Here is a 16665-nt window from a genome sequence, read left to right on the forward strand (position 1 = left end):
AAAATTTGATATCCACTGCCATATGTGAAAACAATAAAGTCACTTAGGAAACCATAGCTTATGTACTGTGTGTTCTCAGTCTCCAGTTAATCCTTCCGTGAATGTTTTTGCCTCAGCAAATGATTTGAAAAGGTGAGTCGAGCCATCATCCCAGATCTTTAGATTTGCAGGGTATTGTAATTGGAATTAAAATGGCAGCGGAAATGTTCGGTGCAAAGCGGGCTAAAGGGATTCCTCTTCTGAGAGAGCTGAGCCGAGAAATCTTGGAAGATCCGGACTAGTACATATTGATAAACTAAGTCCATTTGGAGCGGTAGGCATGAAGTACTTTTTGCTTTTGTGACCAGTTTAGAGAGCGTGCGATTACGAGATGGGGTCTTTTCTCACCTTCCCGCCTGCCTCCCAGACTATGCACTCTCTCTATGCAGTTTCCCCTCCAAGTCCAGGAGTAACAGCACCTCTGGCAGCCATTTTTCTAAGAATGATGCTAAGTTTTGTTCTTCAATAGTTTCAGGTAATGCAAAATGGTGCCGGCCATATGGCCATATTGCCGTACAGCAAAATGGCGCCGGCCGTACGGCAACACGATTCGAGTGCAGGAGGTCATTCCCGGACCCCCGCTGGACTTTTGGCAAGTCTTGTGGGGGTCAGGAGGCTCCCCCAAGCTGGCCAAAAGTCCCTGGGGGTCCAGCGGGGGTCCGGGAACGATCTCCTATGCTCGTGACGTCGGGGAACAGGAACCAAAAATGGCGCCGGCGCTACCTTTGCCCTGTCATATGACAGGGCAAAGGTAGCGCCGGCGCCATTTTCTATCAACGCGCCCGACGCCCGAGAGTGGAAGATCACAAACGGACCCCCCCACTGGACCCCAGGTAATTTAAGACATTTTGGGGGGGTTCGGGAGGGTGGGGGATTTATTTTAAAGGGTCGGGGTGGGTTTTAGGGATGTTTTAGTGTGCCGGTTTTCCCGCCCTCCCCCGATTTACGATTTACACGATATTTATAAAAACAAAACCGCGACGATCCGAATCCCTCCCCCCCCAGCCGAAATCGATCGTTAAGACGATTGATCACATGATACACATCTCTAATGTCTGGTCTTTTGTTAAAGGCCTTAATCTCTCTTGCACCTGCTTCTGCAAAACGTCCAGTCAATGCAGCTCCTCTGCTGTCACTCTCTCTTCCTGTTTAAAGCCCTCCAAACTTTCCTCCAGAAAATTAACTATAGGGATGATGTCAGCCCTATAGTTAATTTGTGGAGGAGTGGCACTTCTGGAACACAGCTCCTCTGTGGCATCCTTGAAGGGCTGCAGGATTTTTACCAGCTGACTCATGACTAACCAATCTTGATGCCCTACGGGACTATGCACACCTATGTCCATTGCCTCAGAAAGTTCATGAAGGGGTGTCTGCTGCTCCACTAACCTCTGCAGCATCATATAGGTGGAATTCCATCGGGTGCCAATGTCTTGAATGAGACGCTTGTGAGGCATCTCCAAATCAGTCTGCTTTTGTCGGAGAACCTGCCCCGCCTTCACACTTCTGTGGAAGTGCACTGCTATGTTCCTGCACTTGTGTATTAATGTATGCACGTATTCATTCTCTTGGTGATTGGACTCCAACCCCAGAGATGACTTCACTACCAGGTGCAGAGTGTGTGCAAAACATCGGATGCTCTGAAAGTGCCCATCACATATTGCCTTTACCATGTTTGCACCATTGTCTGTAACAAAGAACCCTGCCTGAAGATTCCTGTCTCGCTGGTGTAGCTGCCAGCATCTGTCTCTTGCATGCTAGAATATTGGCTGAGGTATCGGCCTCGACCGTCAGGTGGGTGTGCAGTAAAGCCCACCTCCACCCTGATACTTGTTCACTAATAGAGCTGCTGCCTGCCCCTGCCTCAGTCAGGTCCCACCAGTGTGTTGTCAGGGAGAAGTAAGAGTGTTCAGCATTCATGGCCGTCCAGATATCACAGGTGAAATGCACACTCCCCTGTGTCTTAGCTAGCAGCTCTTGGATGCGACTGAGACACTGGTTGTACAGGCTGGGGATGACCTTTCTGCTAAATGTGGTTCTGGAGGGGACTTTGTAATTTGGAACTAAGACCTTCAGCAAATGCTTGAAACCCACATTCTCCACTATCTGCAAGGGCTGGTCATCAAGGGCAATCATTTCCCCGATGCTCCAGGTTACAACTTTTAAGGCTGCCTGCCTCCTACCCTGGGATAGCATTACTGAACACCACCCCATTTCCTCCACGGTGGGTTGTCGCTTCTGCCACATGGCAGGGGGCTGCTGGCCTGCCACCTGACTGCTAGAAGGGGCTGAGGGCCTGGGGTGACTCTGCTCCTTTTCAACCACTTTATGCTGCCTGGAGAAATGGGTCCACTGACTGGTACTGCTACCATCCCCAGATGGTAGTACTGTGGTTATTGCCTCTGCATATGATGCACCAAGCCAAAATTAGTTAGATATCCCATTTGCTTGCCTCTGCTAATAGCCCTGGCACAGTAATTACACTGAGCAAAACGCGGGTCCTCCGTCACTTTAAATTAGCTCCAGATCACAGAGTTCTTTCATGATCCCTTCTCTATATCTTTGGGGTGGATGCTGGCACTGGAGCTGAAGTAGTGGGTGCAACCTGAGAAGCAATGCCAGGGACATCAGTCACACTCTGTGCCTACACTGACTGTTCTTCCTCCTCCTCATCATCAATTTCATCTCTCCCCTGCAGCACTGAAGTGGAGGCTCAGACAGGACTAACTAATCCTCCTAAACCTTCTTCAGCTATTACTTCTTCTATTTCTGATGATGAGAATCCCACACAAGATGAGTCTTCATTGGAATCAGAAGCAAACAGTGCCTGCGCTACATTTTCAACACTAAGTCAAGTCTGCTCTCGCACTGCTGCTTTTGGGTGTCACCATTTTCTCTTGCATGACTCAGCCTCTGCTTCCCTCACCTCCAAAACTTCAGGGTCAGAAACAGGTGCTGGTGATGCATCATCTTTAAATTTCATTTTTTTCCGGATGGAACTGCCTGCCCATCCAGATATTTTAGATTGGAACAGGTACCTTTTTAACTTTAATGGGGGACTGGCACTGCCTTTTGAAGTGCCTCATCTGCCAGTCTCAATCACTCAACCACGTCTAGCTTTCCCTGACATTATGGGTGGTGGGGTGGGATGGGCTAGGTTTCTGGGGGAAAAGCTTTTAGGAAGAACCATGTTTTTAGGTGTTTTTTGAAGATTCAAGCCGAGGGTTCAGTTCTAAGTTGAGATGGCCTGCGACTGATAGGGCACATTTCCTGATGGTGGATAAGTGCACTGCTTGGGGGGTGGGGGGTGGGGATTGTGAGGAGCCCGGCTTCGGATGAGCGAAGACTCCTTTGTGGGGTGTAGAGGTGGAGGGATGAGTCAAGCCAGTTTATCTTGTTGTTGTTCAGTTTTTTGTGGAGGAGTGTTAGGGTTTTGTATTGAATCCTGAAGTTTATAGGTAACCAGTGAAGGTCCTTGAGGATGGGTGTGATGTGGTCGGATTTTTTGCTGTTTGTGAGGGATCTCGCAGCTGCATTTTAGAGTAGCTGTATAAGTCTGAGGGTGGAGGTTGGGAGGCTGAGGAAGAGGGTGTTGTAGTAGTCGAGCTTGGAGAATAGCAAAGCTTGGAGGACGGTACGATAGTCTTGGTAGTGGAGAAGCGGTGTGAGTCATCTGAGGTTTTGTAATTTGAAGAATCTGTTTTTTATCACTGTGCTGATGTGTTGTTTGAAGTTCAGTTCATTTTCAAATGTGACGCCAAGGTCTTTTACAGTGGGGGTTAGATGCTTCTCCAATTGGGTGGGTGAGATGAGAGGTGAGTTGGGGTTGTTTGATATGTAGAGGATTTCAGTCTTGTTTTGGTTGAGGGAGAGGGATAGTTGTGCGAGTAGTTGCAATATTTTTGCTTGCAGTGTGTACCAGATCTTCCGTGTGTTTTCAAGAGTTAGGGAGAGCAGGATTTGTAGGTCGTCTGCATAGACATAGTACGAGAGGCCTGTTTCTGATAGGAATTTGCAGAGGGGGAGCAGGTAAATGTTGAAAAGGGTGGATGAGAGGGAAGAACCTTGTGGGTCGCCATAGGGGAGGGGTATTTGTGAGGATTTGGTTATGTTTATTTTTATTTTGAAGGTTCTGTCTGTGAGGTAGGATTTAAATCATTTGAGTATGGTGTCGCAAAGTCCGATTTCATTCAGTCTGTTTAGTAGTGTTTTGTGGTTGATTATGTCAAAGGTGGCAGAGATGTCGAGGACTGTCAGGAGGTAGGATTGGCCACCATAGAGTCCTTGTAGGATTGTGTCAGTCAGGGGGAGTTGCAGGGTTTCCGTGATGTATAGTTTTCTGAATCCATGTTGTGCTGGTAGTAGGATGTTATGGTTTTCTAGGTGGTCGGTGAATTGGTTGTTGACAATTATTTCAAGAACTTTGGGTAAGAAGGGGAGGTTGGAGATGGGTCTGTAGTTTGCTGGATCTGTTTGTCAAGGTGTGGGTTTTTGAGGATGGGTTTGACTACTGCACATTTCAGTTTGTCGGGGAAAATTCCATGTTCGAGGGATAGGATGATGATGTCTGCATTGGGTCTGGCAATGAGATTGGGACTAGTTTTAGGAATTTGATGGGGATGGGGTCGAGAGGATGAGAGGCAGGGTTTGTCTTTTGGATGATGATTTCAATTTTGGTGGATGCAACGGGTTCAAATTGCGTCCAGATGGTGTTGGGTATGATTGGCATTTTAGGGGGTTCCATGTTGACAGTGGGGATCTTTGCAATGAAGTTGGTGACTTTGTCCTTGAAGAAATGTGCTAAGTCTTCGCAGGCATTGGGTGGGGTGTTGTATGATGTAGCATTCTGGTTTGGGGTAGTTAGGTCAGTGACATAGGTGAATAGGGCTCTGGGATTGAATTGGTATTGGTGGATTTTTTTTGCATAGATTGCAGGGCTACCCATGTTAATGTTGGTGGATATGGCTTACTGTATTTGCTACTGTCTTGGTCAATATAAAAATGGGGAGAAAGGAGGTAGCGCAAAAGGCTCAGCCTAAAAAAACACAATAAAACACTAACCTGAAATCCAGTAGCCACATAATACGTTCAATAAATAAAAGCACTAAATCACATTAGTTATCCTCTAGTCACTCGAAAGTGTGTTCAAAGAGCAGAACAGTAGAATTTAGACTTAAAACAGTTGCAAGTGCTGAGGTGCTTCTGCTGTTTGCCATATCCTGCACTCTACATCTTGGGGTTTTGGTGCCCCAATTGTATTTGTCATATCCCACACACTATCTCTTGAGGATTTTGATGCCATTGTGCTGATTGCCATTTTCTTCAATGTAACTTTTGGGAATTTGGATGCCACTGTGTTTGCATACCAAACATTTTACCTCTTAGGAGCTGTTATGCCTCTGAGCTATTTGACATACTCTGCATTCTAGGGATGTGCAATTGTTTAGGATGAATTAGGCAATTTCAATGAAATTGCCTAATTCGTCCTGGTTTGGGAAACCCAAAAACCGAACCAAATTTTCCTGAATTGTTGGGAAAATTTGGTTTTCAGGTTAGTGCGCACTAACCCAAAATTCGGGTCCCCTGAATTTCAAAGGCCCGAACTGTGGGAAATATGAAATTTCCCATAGTGGGACGAAAACATTCTACTGCATTCTACCTCTTGGGTTTTTTGATTCCTCTGTGCCATACCACACACTCTACTTGTTGGGGGTTTGGATGCCACACTGCTGTTTGCAATATTCCACACTCAGCCTGGGGTGTTCATACCACTGTCGCTGCTGCTTTGTTGCTCTTTAGATGCCTTGTGGTGCTTGCTTATGCCACTATTGTTGGAGCTCTTTGCTCTTCTGTATGTGCCTTGCGGTGTTGATGCCACTATTTGGTATGCCGCTTTTCCATAATCTGTGTCATCATCTCCAGAAAAAATATACCACTACCAGGTATAAGCAGGCACTCTCCAGGATATGCATTTGCAGAGCAGCAAAGTGGCACACTTTTGAGAAAGAGACTGATTGTCTGTGGGTACTGCAATTTCTCTGCCTGTATGTGTGTGAGCTGTGAGTAAAAGGATACAAACATTAACACTACTTGTAAAAAGACAAACCCCTTCCTAGAGTCTGTGTTGCTACTGCTTCACCCCTCTCACTGTGCCTTGGAGTGTTCATGCCCATTGTTGCTGTTGTTTTGTTTTTCTTTAGGTGCCTTGCGCTGCTCATCCACTATTAATGGTGCACTTGTTTTGCTCTTTTGATGTTCTGTGATGTTCATACCACTATTTTTGTGGCCTGTGTTTGCTCTTTAGGTGCTTTGTGGTGCACATTTCATGATGCCTCATGTCAGGTGCCTTGTGGTGTTCATGCCTCTATTGTTGGTGATTTTCTCTCCTCTTTAGATACCTTGGGGTGTTCATTTCTCTGTTTGGGCTCTGTTGTTACCCCCTTCTACCTCACAGAGCATTGGAGCACTGACGCTACTTTTCTTGTTGCACTGCTCTTCATCTATTTTATTTACTTATTTATTTATTTATTTACTATTTTTCTATACCGGCTTTCAAGACAGGGGTCACATCAAACCGGTTTACATTTAACAGGGTGTGCATTATACAGAGAACTCGAGCAACTATAACTGGTGCAGGAATTGCAGTTACAATAAAACAGGGAAGTACACAACTGGGAGCAGAGGAAGAAGAAGAAAAGAGAGATTAATTGACAGCAAATTATTTACAACGATTATTTACAGAGATGCAAAATTAATTCCAATGTGGAAGAAATGAAGTCGAGAATGAGGTTGATGACAGAGTGTTGGTGTTTAAACCCATTTATAACAATGTGTTTGTGATGACGGTAGCAGGGATCAGTCTGTGTCTGGATTGGCTTTTTTAAAAAGCCAGGTTTTTAGCCTTTTCCTGAAAGTTGGTAGGCACGGTTCCTGACGCAGTTCAGCTGGGATGGAGTTCCATAAAAGTGGTCCTGCTGTTGATAGCGCTCTGTCTTTGAGGAATTTGTGTTGAAAGGTTTTTGCGTGTGGAACATGCAGTGATTCTTTTTAACACTCCCTAATGGGTCTGACGGAGGTGTGTTTTTTGAAAGGAATTTGTAAGTTTAGCGGGGTGTGTTGATGTATGACATTGTAAATGGTGGTGATGGACTTGTACATAATTCTGTAGTGAATAGGTAGCCAATGAAGGGCTTTCAGGATTGGGGTGATGTGGTCAAATCTCTTGGAGTTAGTCAGAATTCTGGCAGCTGTATTCTGCACCATCTGTAGAGGTTTGCGATTTTCAATCGCAAATCTATGGTTTTCAATCGCAATTTTCAATAAATTTTCAAACCATAGATTTTTAATTGCAAATCTATGGTTTGCGATTTTCAATGCCAGTGCTCCTGCTGCTCTGAGCCTCTCTTGGTGTATTTGGTGGTTCTGCTTCAAGCTCTCTATAAGTCCTTTTCAAACTCCCTTGTGGTACTTTCTAACTCTTGGTCTTGGTGTACTAATCTGATGCTTTATACACTTGCTGCATCTCTCATGGACTGTTGGGGTGTTCATACCACTCTTGGTACCACTTTGTCCCTCTTCTGCTGCATTGGAGTTTGGATGCCATTCTTCTTGCCTTAGCCCTCATACTATATCTTGGGGTATTGCTCTGCATCTATGGTTTATGAATTTAAATGCTATATGCTCCTGCTGATCCTAGCCTCTCTTGGTGCCTTTGGTTCATGCATATTTCTGCCTCTGCTCCTGCTGTCTTCAAAGTTCTTTTCATAATCCCTTATGGTACTTCCTGGTTATTGACTTCGCTATGCCAATCCAATGCCTTATGTGGACCTTACCTAGTTAACTTTAATGGTTTCATGCCCTCTTGGACTTTTTCGTCAAACCTCCTTCCTTTATGGGTCTTACTATTGGTCTTGTGTGGTATTTAGTAGGGATGTGAATCGTGTGCCCGATCGTCTTAACGATCGGGTTCGACTAGAGGAAGAAAAAAATCTGATCGGTGATGATGTGAATCGGAATTGGTTCTGATTCACATTGTTAATTTTTTTTTAGTGAGGCCCGACCCTTTAAAATTGACCCCTTACCTTCCCCCACCCTCCCGAACCCCCCCCCCCCCAAAACATTTTATGAGTACCTGGTGGTCCAGTGGGGGCGCGGAGACTGATCTCCCGCTCTCAGGCCATCGGTGCCATTTTGGCTGCCACTCAAAAATGGCGCCGATGGCCCGATAAAAAAAAACCCCACCCAACCCTTTAAAAATGACCCCTTAGCTTCCCCCACCCTCCCGAGCCCCCCAAAACATTTTAAAATTACCTGGTGGTCTAGTGGTAGTCCCGGAAGCGATCTCCCGTTCTCGGGCCGTCGGCTGCCACTCATAAAGATGGCGCCGATGGCCCTTTGCCCTTACCATGTGACAGGGTATCCATGCCATTGGCCGGCCCCTGTCACATGATAGGAGCACTGGATGGCCGGCGCCATCTTTAAAGATGGCGGCGCCCATCTTTACGATTATTTGTAATATTTTATTTGCTATTTTTATTATTTGTTATTTTTATTATTTATTATTATTTATTTATTATTTGTAATATTTTAAATTTTAAGTCTTCCTCAGCTTTATCTATAAGTTCTCACAAAGTTAGCCCTGTTATTTGCACCCTCTTACTCAATGTAATTTCTTGTTTCTTAATTTTCTTGTTCGATGTAATTTCCAACTTTGGTTCTATGTTAACCGACGTGATATGTACCAGTACATGTACATCGGTATATAAAAGCTCTTAAATAAATAAATAAATGTACACACAGGTCCGAGGTCCAATTTCCACATCAAGACCACTAAAGATATCCTGCTAAGATGATGTCTGGCTTCTCCCTGCCCTGGGCTTCATACCAATTTTATTCATGCCCTTTGCCCATCATTTGGAACCTTGGGTGTTCTTGTCACTATGAATGGCTGCTTTGGACCTCTCATGGTATTTTGGGTCTTCATGCTACTGTTTGTATTGCTTTGGCCCTATGTTTTTTTCTTGCCACTTTTGGTAATTCATTCCTCCTTCATGGTACCTTGGACTATTGCCACTGTTTTGCATCTTTTTTTTTATTGCAGTGGGGGGTCTTCAAACCACTGGTGTTGGTGCCCTTTACCCCTCTTTTGGAGCTCTGGGCATTCTTGCCACTCTTGCTGCTGCTTTGTTCTTCCCACAGTGTCTTGGGGTGTGGCTGCTGCTGTTTGGGCTACTTTGACTTCTCATGATGCCTTGGACTATTCATGCCAATTTTTTTGCCACTTTGACATATGTCTTTGAGTGATCTTCCCCTTCTTATAATGTCTACTCATGAGTTTCATTATAATTCATTAGAAAACCCTAAATTTGGATCCCAAAATAGGATGCATTGCCTCCCCTATTGACTTTAATGGGGAACGAATGTCATGAATAAATGATTTTTCTTTCATTTGAATCAAACCACATGAATCTGGAGGCATACAAAATAAATAAACAAACTGAAACAATATTCTTTTTTTTATGAGCACATCCCTATATTTTAGTTCAAGACATACTCAACTGTTTGCATAACCCTCATGGAGTGTGTTTTTTTTTTTTTTCACAGCTGGATGCTGTTGCTGTACAGCAGCCATGCTTATGGGTAATACACCTACCCAGTGACAGAAGAGATTACATATAGCTAGCAGATGGGTGGGATTTCCTCAGTGCTGCACTGACTCTGGAGGAAACAGCAAACCAGTAAGCCTGAGGCCAGAGAGAATCTAAAAGGGTTGCAGGACTCAGATTTTGGAAACTTTCCTTTCCTTTCAGATACAGTAATGGGCTCCTAAAAACAGCGAAGCCAAAAAAATATTCCTAGAGAAGAAGATTACTTCAGGAACTGGATTCCTATCATGGAGGAAAGTTGCAAGAAACTAAATAACTTTTCAACTCTTAAGTTATATAAGTAAAAATATATTTTTGGTTAACCAAATAATTAATTCTCCCTCTCTCTGCTTCTTTTTTCCTGAGAAGCTGGTAAGTAGTTATCAAAGGGAACATGAAAGCAATTTAGACCCTGAACTGACTCTGTATTTTTAACATTTGCATTAACTGTATTCAGATCCTTGCACATGAACCAGGGTGATATTCTTTGATGTACTTACAAGCCACTGAATTTCTCTCTTCCCATCATGTTGAATTCTTGGCATACTTTATCCCTTTGATATGCTCTACCTGTAAAGCAAATAGAATGTATAATTTCAATAATATGTATTATTTATACCATGTTCTCATGTGCATTTATTTATTTATTTATTTAAGGTTTTTATATACCGGCAATCATGAAAACATATCTTGCTGGTTTACATGGAACGGGAGTGCATTAAATACATCAATTCGAACTGTGGTGACCGAAGGAGCAGTTACAAATAACAAGGGTAGCAGAACTTGGAGAAGAAGGAAGAGATAGGAAAGAATAAACGGTTAAACGGTATAAATAAATTAAATGCTATGTACAAAGGCATGATTAGTGGTTGAGAGTTTTGTGGAGTCCTTGGAATGTGTCCTTGACTTGTGTTATTAGATTGTGTCTTGGAAAGCTTGCTTGAATAACCAAGTCTTAAGTCTTTTCCTAAAAGTTAAGAGGCAGGGTTCCAGTCTGAGGTCTGTAGGAATGGAATTCCACAGGGAAGGGCCAGCTGTGGAGGTGGCACGATCTCTTAAGGTGATGTGTCTGGTCATTTTCGCAGGGGGAACTTTGAGGGCGCCTCTGTGAACATCTCTGGTCGGTCTTGTCGAGTTGTATACTTGGAGGGGGATTTGTAGATCGAGGGAGATGTGCTGATGAATAGTTTTGAAGATGATGCATATGGCTTTGTACATGATACGGAAGTGTACGGGTAGCCAATGTAGCTCTTTCAGAATGGGAGATATGTGGTCTCTCTTTCTTGCGCCTGTTAGTAATCGGGCTGCTGAGTTTTGAACCATCTGTAATGGTTTGGAATAGGATGAGGGCAGACCTAGCAATAGGGAATTGCAATAGTCTATTTTTGAAAAAATGACTGCTTGGATGATTGATCTGAAGTCTTGAGCATGGAAAAGAGGTCTTATCCTCTTCAGAACCTGGAGTTTATAGAAGCAGTCTTTGGTTGTTTTGTTGATATGTGCCTTGAAGTTTAGCCGGTTGTCAATTATCACTCCTAAGTCTCTAACTTGTGTGGTAGGTAGGTTGGTAGAAAAAGTAGTATTAGTGATATTGTTTTCAGGAGAGATGAGTAGGATTTCAGTCTTGGATGAGTTTAAGATGAGGTGTAAGCTGTTTAGTAATTGTTTGATTTTCTGGTGGCATGATTCCCAGTAGTCAAGAGTTTTAGAGTATGTGTCTTTGATGGGGATGATAATTTGGATATCATCTGCGTAAAGGAAATACTTTAGATTGAGGTCGGTGAGAAGTTGGCAGAGAGGAAGAAGGTAGATATTAAATAGAGTCGGAGATAATGAAGAGCCTTGTGGGACTCCTATGACAGAGTCAAATCTTGAGGATTCTTTGTTTTGGAGTTTAACTTTGTAACCTCTGTTATTGAGAAAGGTTTTGAACCAGGATAGGACGGTGCCGCTGATTCCTATGGACGAAAGCTGGTTTAGGAGGATGGCATGGTTGACCGTGTCGAACGCTGCGGATAGGTCTAACAAGATCAGTAGGAAAGAATTTCCTTTATCGAGGCCCATTAAAATATGATCTGTCAGCGAGGTGAGGAGGGATTCTGTGCCTCTATTTTTTCGGAAGCCGTGTTGTGGGGTGAAGAGAAGATTGTTGTCTTCAATGAAATCTGAGAGTTGAGAGTTCACTAGTTTTTCCATGATCTTGGCGATGAATGGGAGGTTAGCTATGGGGCGGAAGTTGTTGGGGTCCTTCGGGTCAAGGTTAGGTTTCTTTAGGAGCGGTGAGATTGAAGCCATTTTGAGATCATCAGGGAAGGTTCCTTGGGCTAGAGAGCAGTTGATGATATTTGTCAAAGATGTGGCTATTGTGTCTGGAATAGATAGAAGAAGTTTAGAAGGGATGTGGTCTGCAGGATGAGACGACGGTTTCATTCTTCTCAGGATGGCTTGTATCTCAGTGGAAGCAACGGGTTCAAAGGTGTTTAAGCTGGCATTTTTGTGGGCAGGTTGTTGATGTGTCTGGAGGGCGGCGGTGTCGGAAGGCAGTTGTATTAAGAGATTGGTGATTTTATTTTGGAAAAACTGAGCGAGTTCTTCAGCTTTGGATTGAGCCATGTTGCCGGGGATTTCTTGTGGTATGGTCTGAGTGAGGCTGGAGACATAGGCGAAGAGAGCTTTGGCGTCAAAGACCAGGTTGTGAATCTTAGATGCATAATAGTCTTTTTTTGATTTTGAGGTGAGGGATTTGTACTGATATAGTGTAGCTTTGTATGACGAGATGGTGGTGTCGCAAGGGGTTTTACGCCAAGTCGCTTCTTTTTTTCTTAAATTTTGTTTTAGTTTCCTGAGTTCGATGGTGAACCAAGGTTGTCTGTTGGCTGCATTGGTGTGAGATTTTTTTGTAGTTGAAGGACAGAGCTTATTGGCTATATTTTCTGTTATGTTGTTCCAGGATCGAATGGCAGTGTTAGGGTCGGTGAAGTCTAGTAGGGGGAGCTGTGAGACCAGCTGTGTGTTAAGGTCTTCTGGGGAGCAACGCTTCTTGTAGTGGAATGTAGTGGAATGTAGTGGAATGAAGTGGAATGTAGTGGAATGAAGAATGTTCACTTGGTTATAATATTTCTGCTTTTAAAAAAATTACAAGCTGATTTTGAAAACAACAAGGGTAAGTGATTTTCTCAAAGTTATACACTGGATGCAGAGCTTCCCCATCTTCCACAACTTGTGGGAGTCTCTGGCATATGATAGTTGTCTCTTGCATGCCGAATTAAAGGCCAAAATATCCCATTTAAGCCCAAAGCTACTTAAACTCCCTTTCCCTTACATCATTATTTGCTCCAGAAATGCAAGGACATTGATTGTCAGCGCAAATGCTTGCTTTATTCCTCATTCTCTAAGAGGCTGCCCAACACTGTTCATATTCATTACTGAACAGGCAGCTGGGTACCCCTTTCTGACCCTCTTCTCCTAAAAAACCCCAAAACCCAGAGCTCACAGTAAAATTGCTGATGACTCTTCAGATAAAGATTTTCATGCCAGCTCCACAATTTGCTTGTTCTTTCAACAAATGAGGCACAGTGACTAATATCCATTAGTACAATAATCTGAAGACTCTTTACTTTGTCTCCTCCTGATTGATTCAGACCTCAGTCTGGATTGCTGACATCAGACACAAACTCAACGTCTCTCCCTGCTAGCTAATGCTGGCCTGACCCACTTTAACCTATTCAGTAGATTATACTTGCAGCAATCTTAAAAGGCCAATGCACTAGCCAAGTTTTGGTGTGAAGTAGATCTGAAGATCTGTCAGGCATTTTGTGAAGGGGCATCCCTGCAATGGTCTGATCTCTCTTGACTATAATTTGCAAACTAGAGATTTAGCTGAGCCCTGGACAGATGTGAACCTCCTGTCTAGCCAGATTTGTTTGTACTGCTACCTCATCTCAGCTATCCTGACTTAACTACTGCTTTCTGATGACTGATCTATGTTCAGGCATACTCAGCAATCTGGATACCTGGATCTTTAATTAGGACATGACACTCTGCTCTACTGCTTAGTGGGCATCAAGAGCATATTTCTCCTTCAGACTCTCTCATGATGATTATAAGCAGTACAACTTGGGTCACTTGCAGTTTAGTCACATAAGGCAGCACTGAACAAGATCTCCATGGCCTGACCATTGCTTTGCATTATTGTATGCTGCCACATAACATAGAAGTCAGCTGCTGATCACCATTAGAAGGCTATCCATGAAGGGCACCCATATTGTCCATTGAGCTTGGCACTGTGGAGAGCCATGTGCATTAAGGTTTAGAAGACTAGCTTGATGCTATTTGAAGCTCTTTGGAAACACACCCTTGTCAGCAGCCAAGTTGGATTGAAGGAAAAGTCACAACCCCTATATAAGACACTGCCTTGCACTTGACCCAGGTATGAACCAGGTTGGATTACTGTCATACAGTTGCACAGTTCACCCGATGCCTCTGAACTGTGGTATGAGCTCCTGCTCATGTCTCAGATTGAACTCGCTTAGATACTTCTGATGTTGTGTGCTATATGAAGTGTTATTAAACATTTACTGTCTTTAGGGAACTCTCACACATGCACAACCTTTGCCTAGATATCCCAGACTTCAGGTCAGTCACAGCTTCCCCTTAACCCAATAGATGTAGACATGAGGAAAAGCCTTGTTGGAGTAGAAAGCACTGATGGGTCTAAAGGAAGGAACAAGATGGGACACCAAAGGGAAGGAAGGGAAAAAGAGCAAATAAGAGAAAATGAAAGGGGTAGGTGGGAATGTTTGGAAAGCTGTGAGGAAAGGTGACAGAATGGAGAAAGAATCTAAGCTCTAGATCATTCTCCCTTCTACTTTCCATATATACCATATACTAGGGATGTGAATCGTTTTTTGACTATTTAAAATATCGTCCGATATATTTTAAATCGTCAAAAATCGTTAGGGCCACGATACAATACCAATTCCCCCGATTTATCGTGAAAAAATCGTAAATCGGGGGAAGGGGGAGGGCAGGAAAACCGGCACACTAAAACCCCCTAAAACCCACCCCCGACCCTTTAAATTAAATCCCCCACCCTCCCGAACCCCCCCCCAAATGCCTTAAATTACCTGGGGGTCTAGCGGCGGTCCGGAACGGCAGTGGTCCGGAACGGCCTCCTGCCGCGAATCGTGTTGTCTTCAGCCGGCGCCATTTTTCAAAATGGCGGCGAAAAATGGCGGCGGCCATAGACCAACACGATTCAACTGCAGGAGGTCATTCCGGACCCCCGCTGGACTTTTGGCAAGTCTTGTGGGGGTCAGGAGGCCCCCCCAAGCTGGCCAAAAGTCCCTGGGGGTCCAGCGGGGGTTCGGAAAACGATTTGCGGCAGGAGATCATTTTCCGGACCCCCGCTGGACCCCCAGGGACTTTTGGCCAGCTTGGGGGGGCCTCCTGACCCCCACAAGACTTGCCAAAAGTCCAGCAGGGGTCCAGAACGACCTCCTGCAGTCGAATCGTGTTGGTCTATGGCCGCCGCCATTTTTCGCCGCCATTTTGAAAAATGGCGCCGGCTGAAGACAACACGATTTGCGGCAGGAGGCCGTTCCAGACCGCTGCCGTTCCGGACCGCCGCTGGACCCCCAGGTAATTTAAGGCATTTGGGGGGGGGGGGTTCGGGAGGGTGGGGGATTTAATTTAAAGGGTCGGGGGTGGGTTTTAGGGGGTTTTAGTGTGCCGGCTCACGATTTTCACGATTTTCACGATACTTTAAACACCCAAACGGCAACAATACGATTCCCTCCCCCTCCCAGCCGAAATCGATCGTTAAGACGATCGAGGACACGATTCACATCTCTACCATATACTCATCTTCACCTCACAAGGATAACTTACTAGACTTCTAACCCCTATTGTGTTCTTTCCTGGTTGATAATTATGTCCGTACTCAACTCCCCACGCACTTATAAACCTCCAGCAAATAGAAGTGTCAACTTTGACAACACTAGAGATGGTGGATAGGGGACTGACCAAATGTATCTTCTTCTCAGCTCTTTTTTGACCACCATGCATCAAGCTGAACAACTTAGATGAGTTCCATATCATCTACAATATTTCATACTGGATCTGTTCAAAGGAATTTGTAAATTTCCCAGGCTGAAAATTGTCCTCCCCTCAACTGACAAAAGTGCAACTGCTGTTTCACAGTGTGCAAACCTTTCACTGGAGAGAATTAGGCAGTACTGGGAATGGTTTAGGATGGGGAAAGCAAAATATTTGCAGGAATTTAATTTGAAATTCCATTGTGTATTTTATTGCAAATACTTTGTATCTGTTATAAAGTAAGTATAAATTCTGTGGGTTCTTTTCTACCCACTAGTTCCTGCAGGGAAGAAGTCTGCAGATAAACTTGCTAGGGATGTGAATCGTTTTTCAACGATTAAAATTATCGTCCGATAATGTTTATATCGTCTTAAATCGTTATAGAACACGATACAATAGAAATTCTAACGATTTATCGTTAAAAATCGTTAAATCGTGTTAGTGCGCACTAACTCCCCGTTAGTGCGCACTAACTCGATTTAGTGCGCACTAACTGAAAATGATACAAATAAACACTTTCCAGGTCACTGAAGGTCAGTTAGGAATGAATATGTGTTCCTATTGGCTGGCTGCCCTCTTATCTATTGATGTTACCAAGGTTACCACTGAGGTGATGGTTGGGGGGATGGGAAATGGAACTGGAAACTAACGAACACCAACAGAAAATGAAACAAAGTGTTCACACTTCCCAGGTCAGTAAAGGTCACTTAGGAATGAATATGTATGTATGTATTCCTATTGGCTGGCTGTGCTCTTATCTATTGATGTTACCAATATGGTTGGGGGGATGTGAAATGGAAACAGTTGGAAGCTTGACAAAAAAAGTAATGTAATGATCAGCACTCACGTGACTAGAACTTGTTTGTTTATTATTTTTGTTAGCAGGCAC

The 16665-nt window shown here is 44.0% G+C and overlaps 1 protein-coding gene across 1 annotated transcript in view; it reads right to left on the reverse strand.

Moving 5' to 3' along the window:
- GC (GC vitamin D binding protein) overlaps positions 1 to 16665 on the reverse strand; it is a 211483-nt gene that overhangs the window by 87313 nt on the left and 107505 nt on the right. Inside the window, exon 2 of the mRNA XM_029598735.1 lies at positions 10181 to 10250. Within this exon, the coding sequence (XP_029454595.1) occupies positions 10181 to 10250 (70 nt within the window). The remainder of the gene's footprint in view (positions 1 to 10180; positions 10251 to 16665) is intronic.

Source organism: Rhinatrema bivittatum, chromosome 1, assembly GCF_901001135.1.
Source record: "Rhinatrema bivittatum chromosome 1, aRhiBiv1.1, whole genome shotgun sequence".
Lineage (NCBI taxonomy): Eukaryota > Metazoa > Chordata > Amphibia > Gymnophiona > Rhinatrematidae > Rhinatrema > Rhinatrema bivittatum.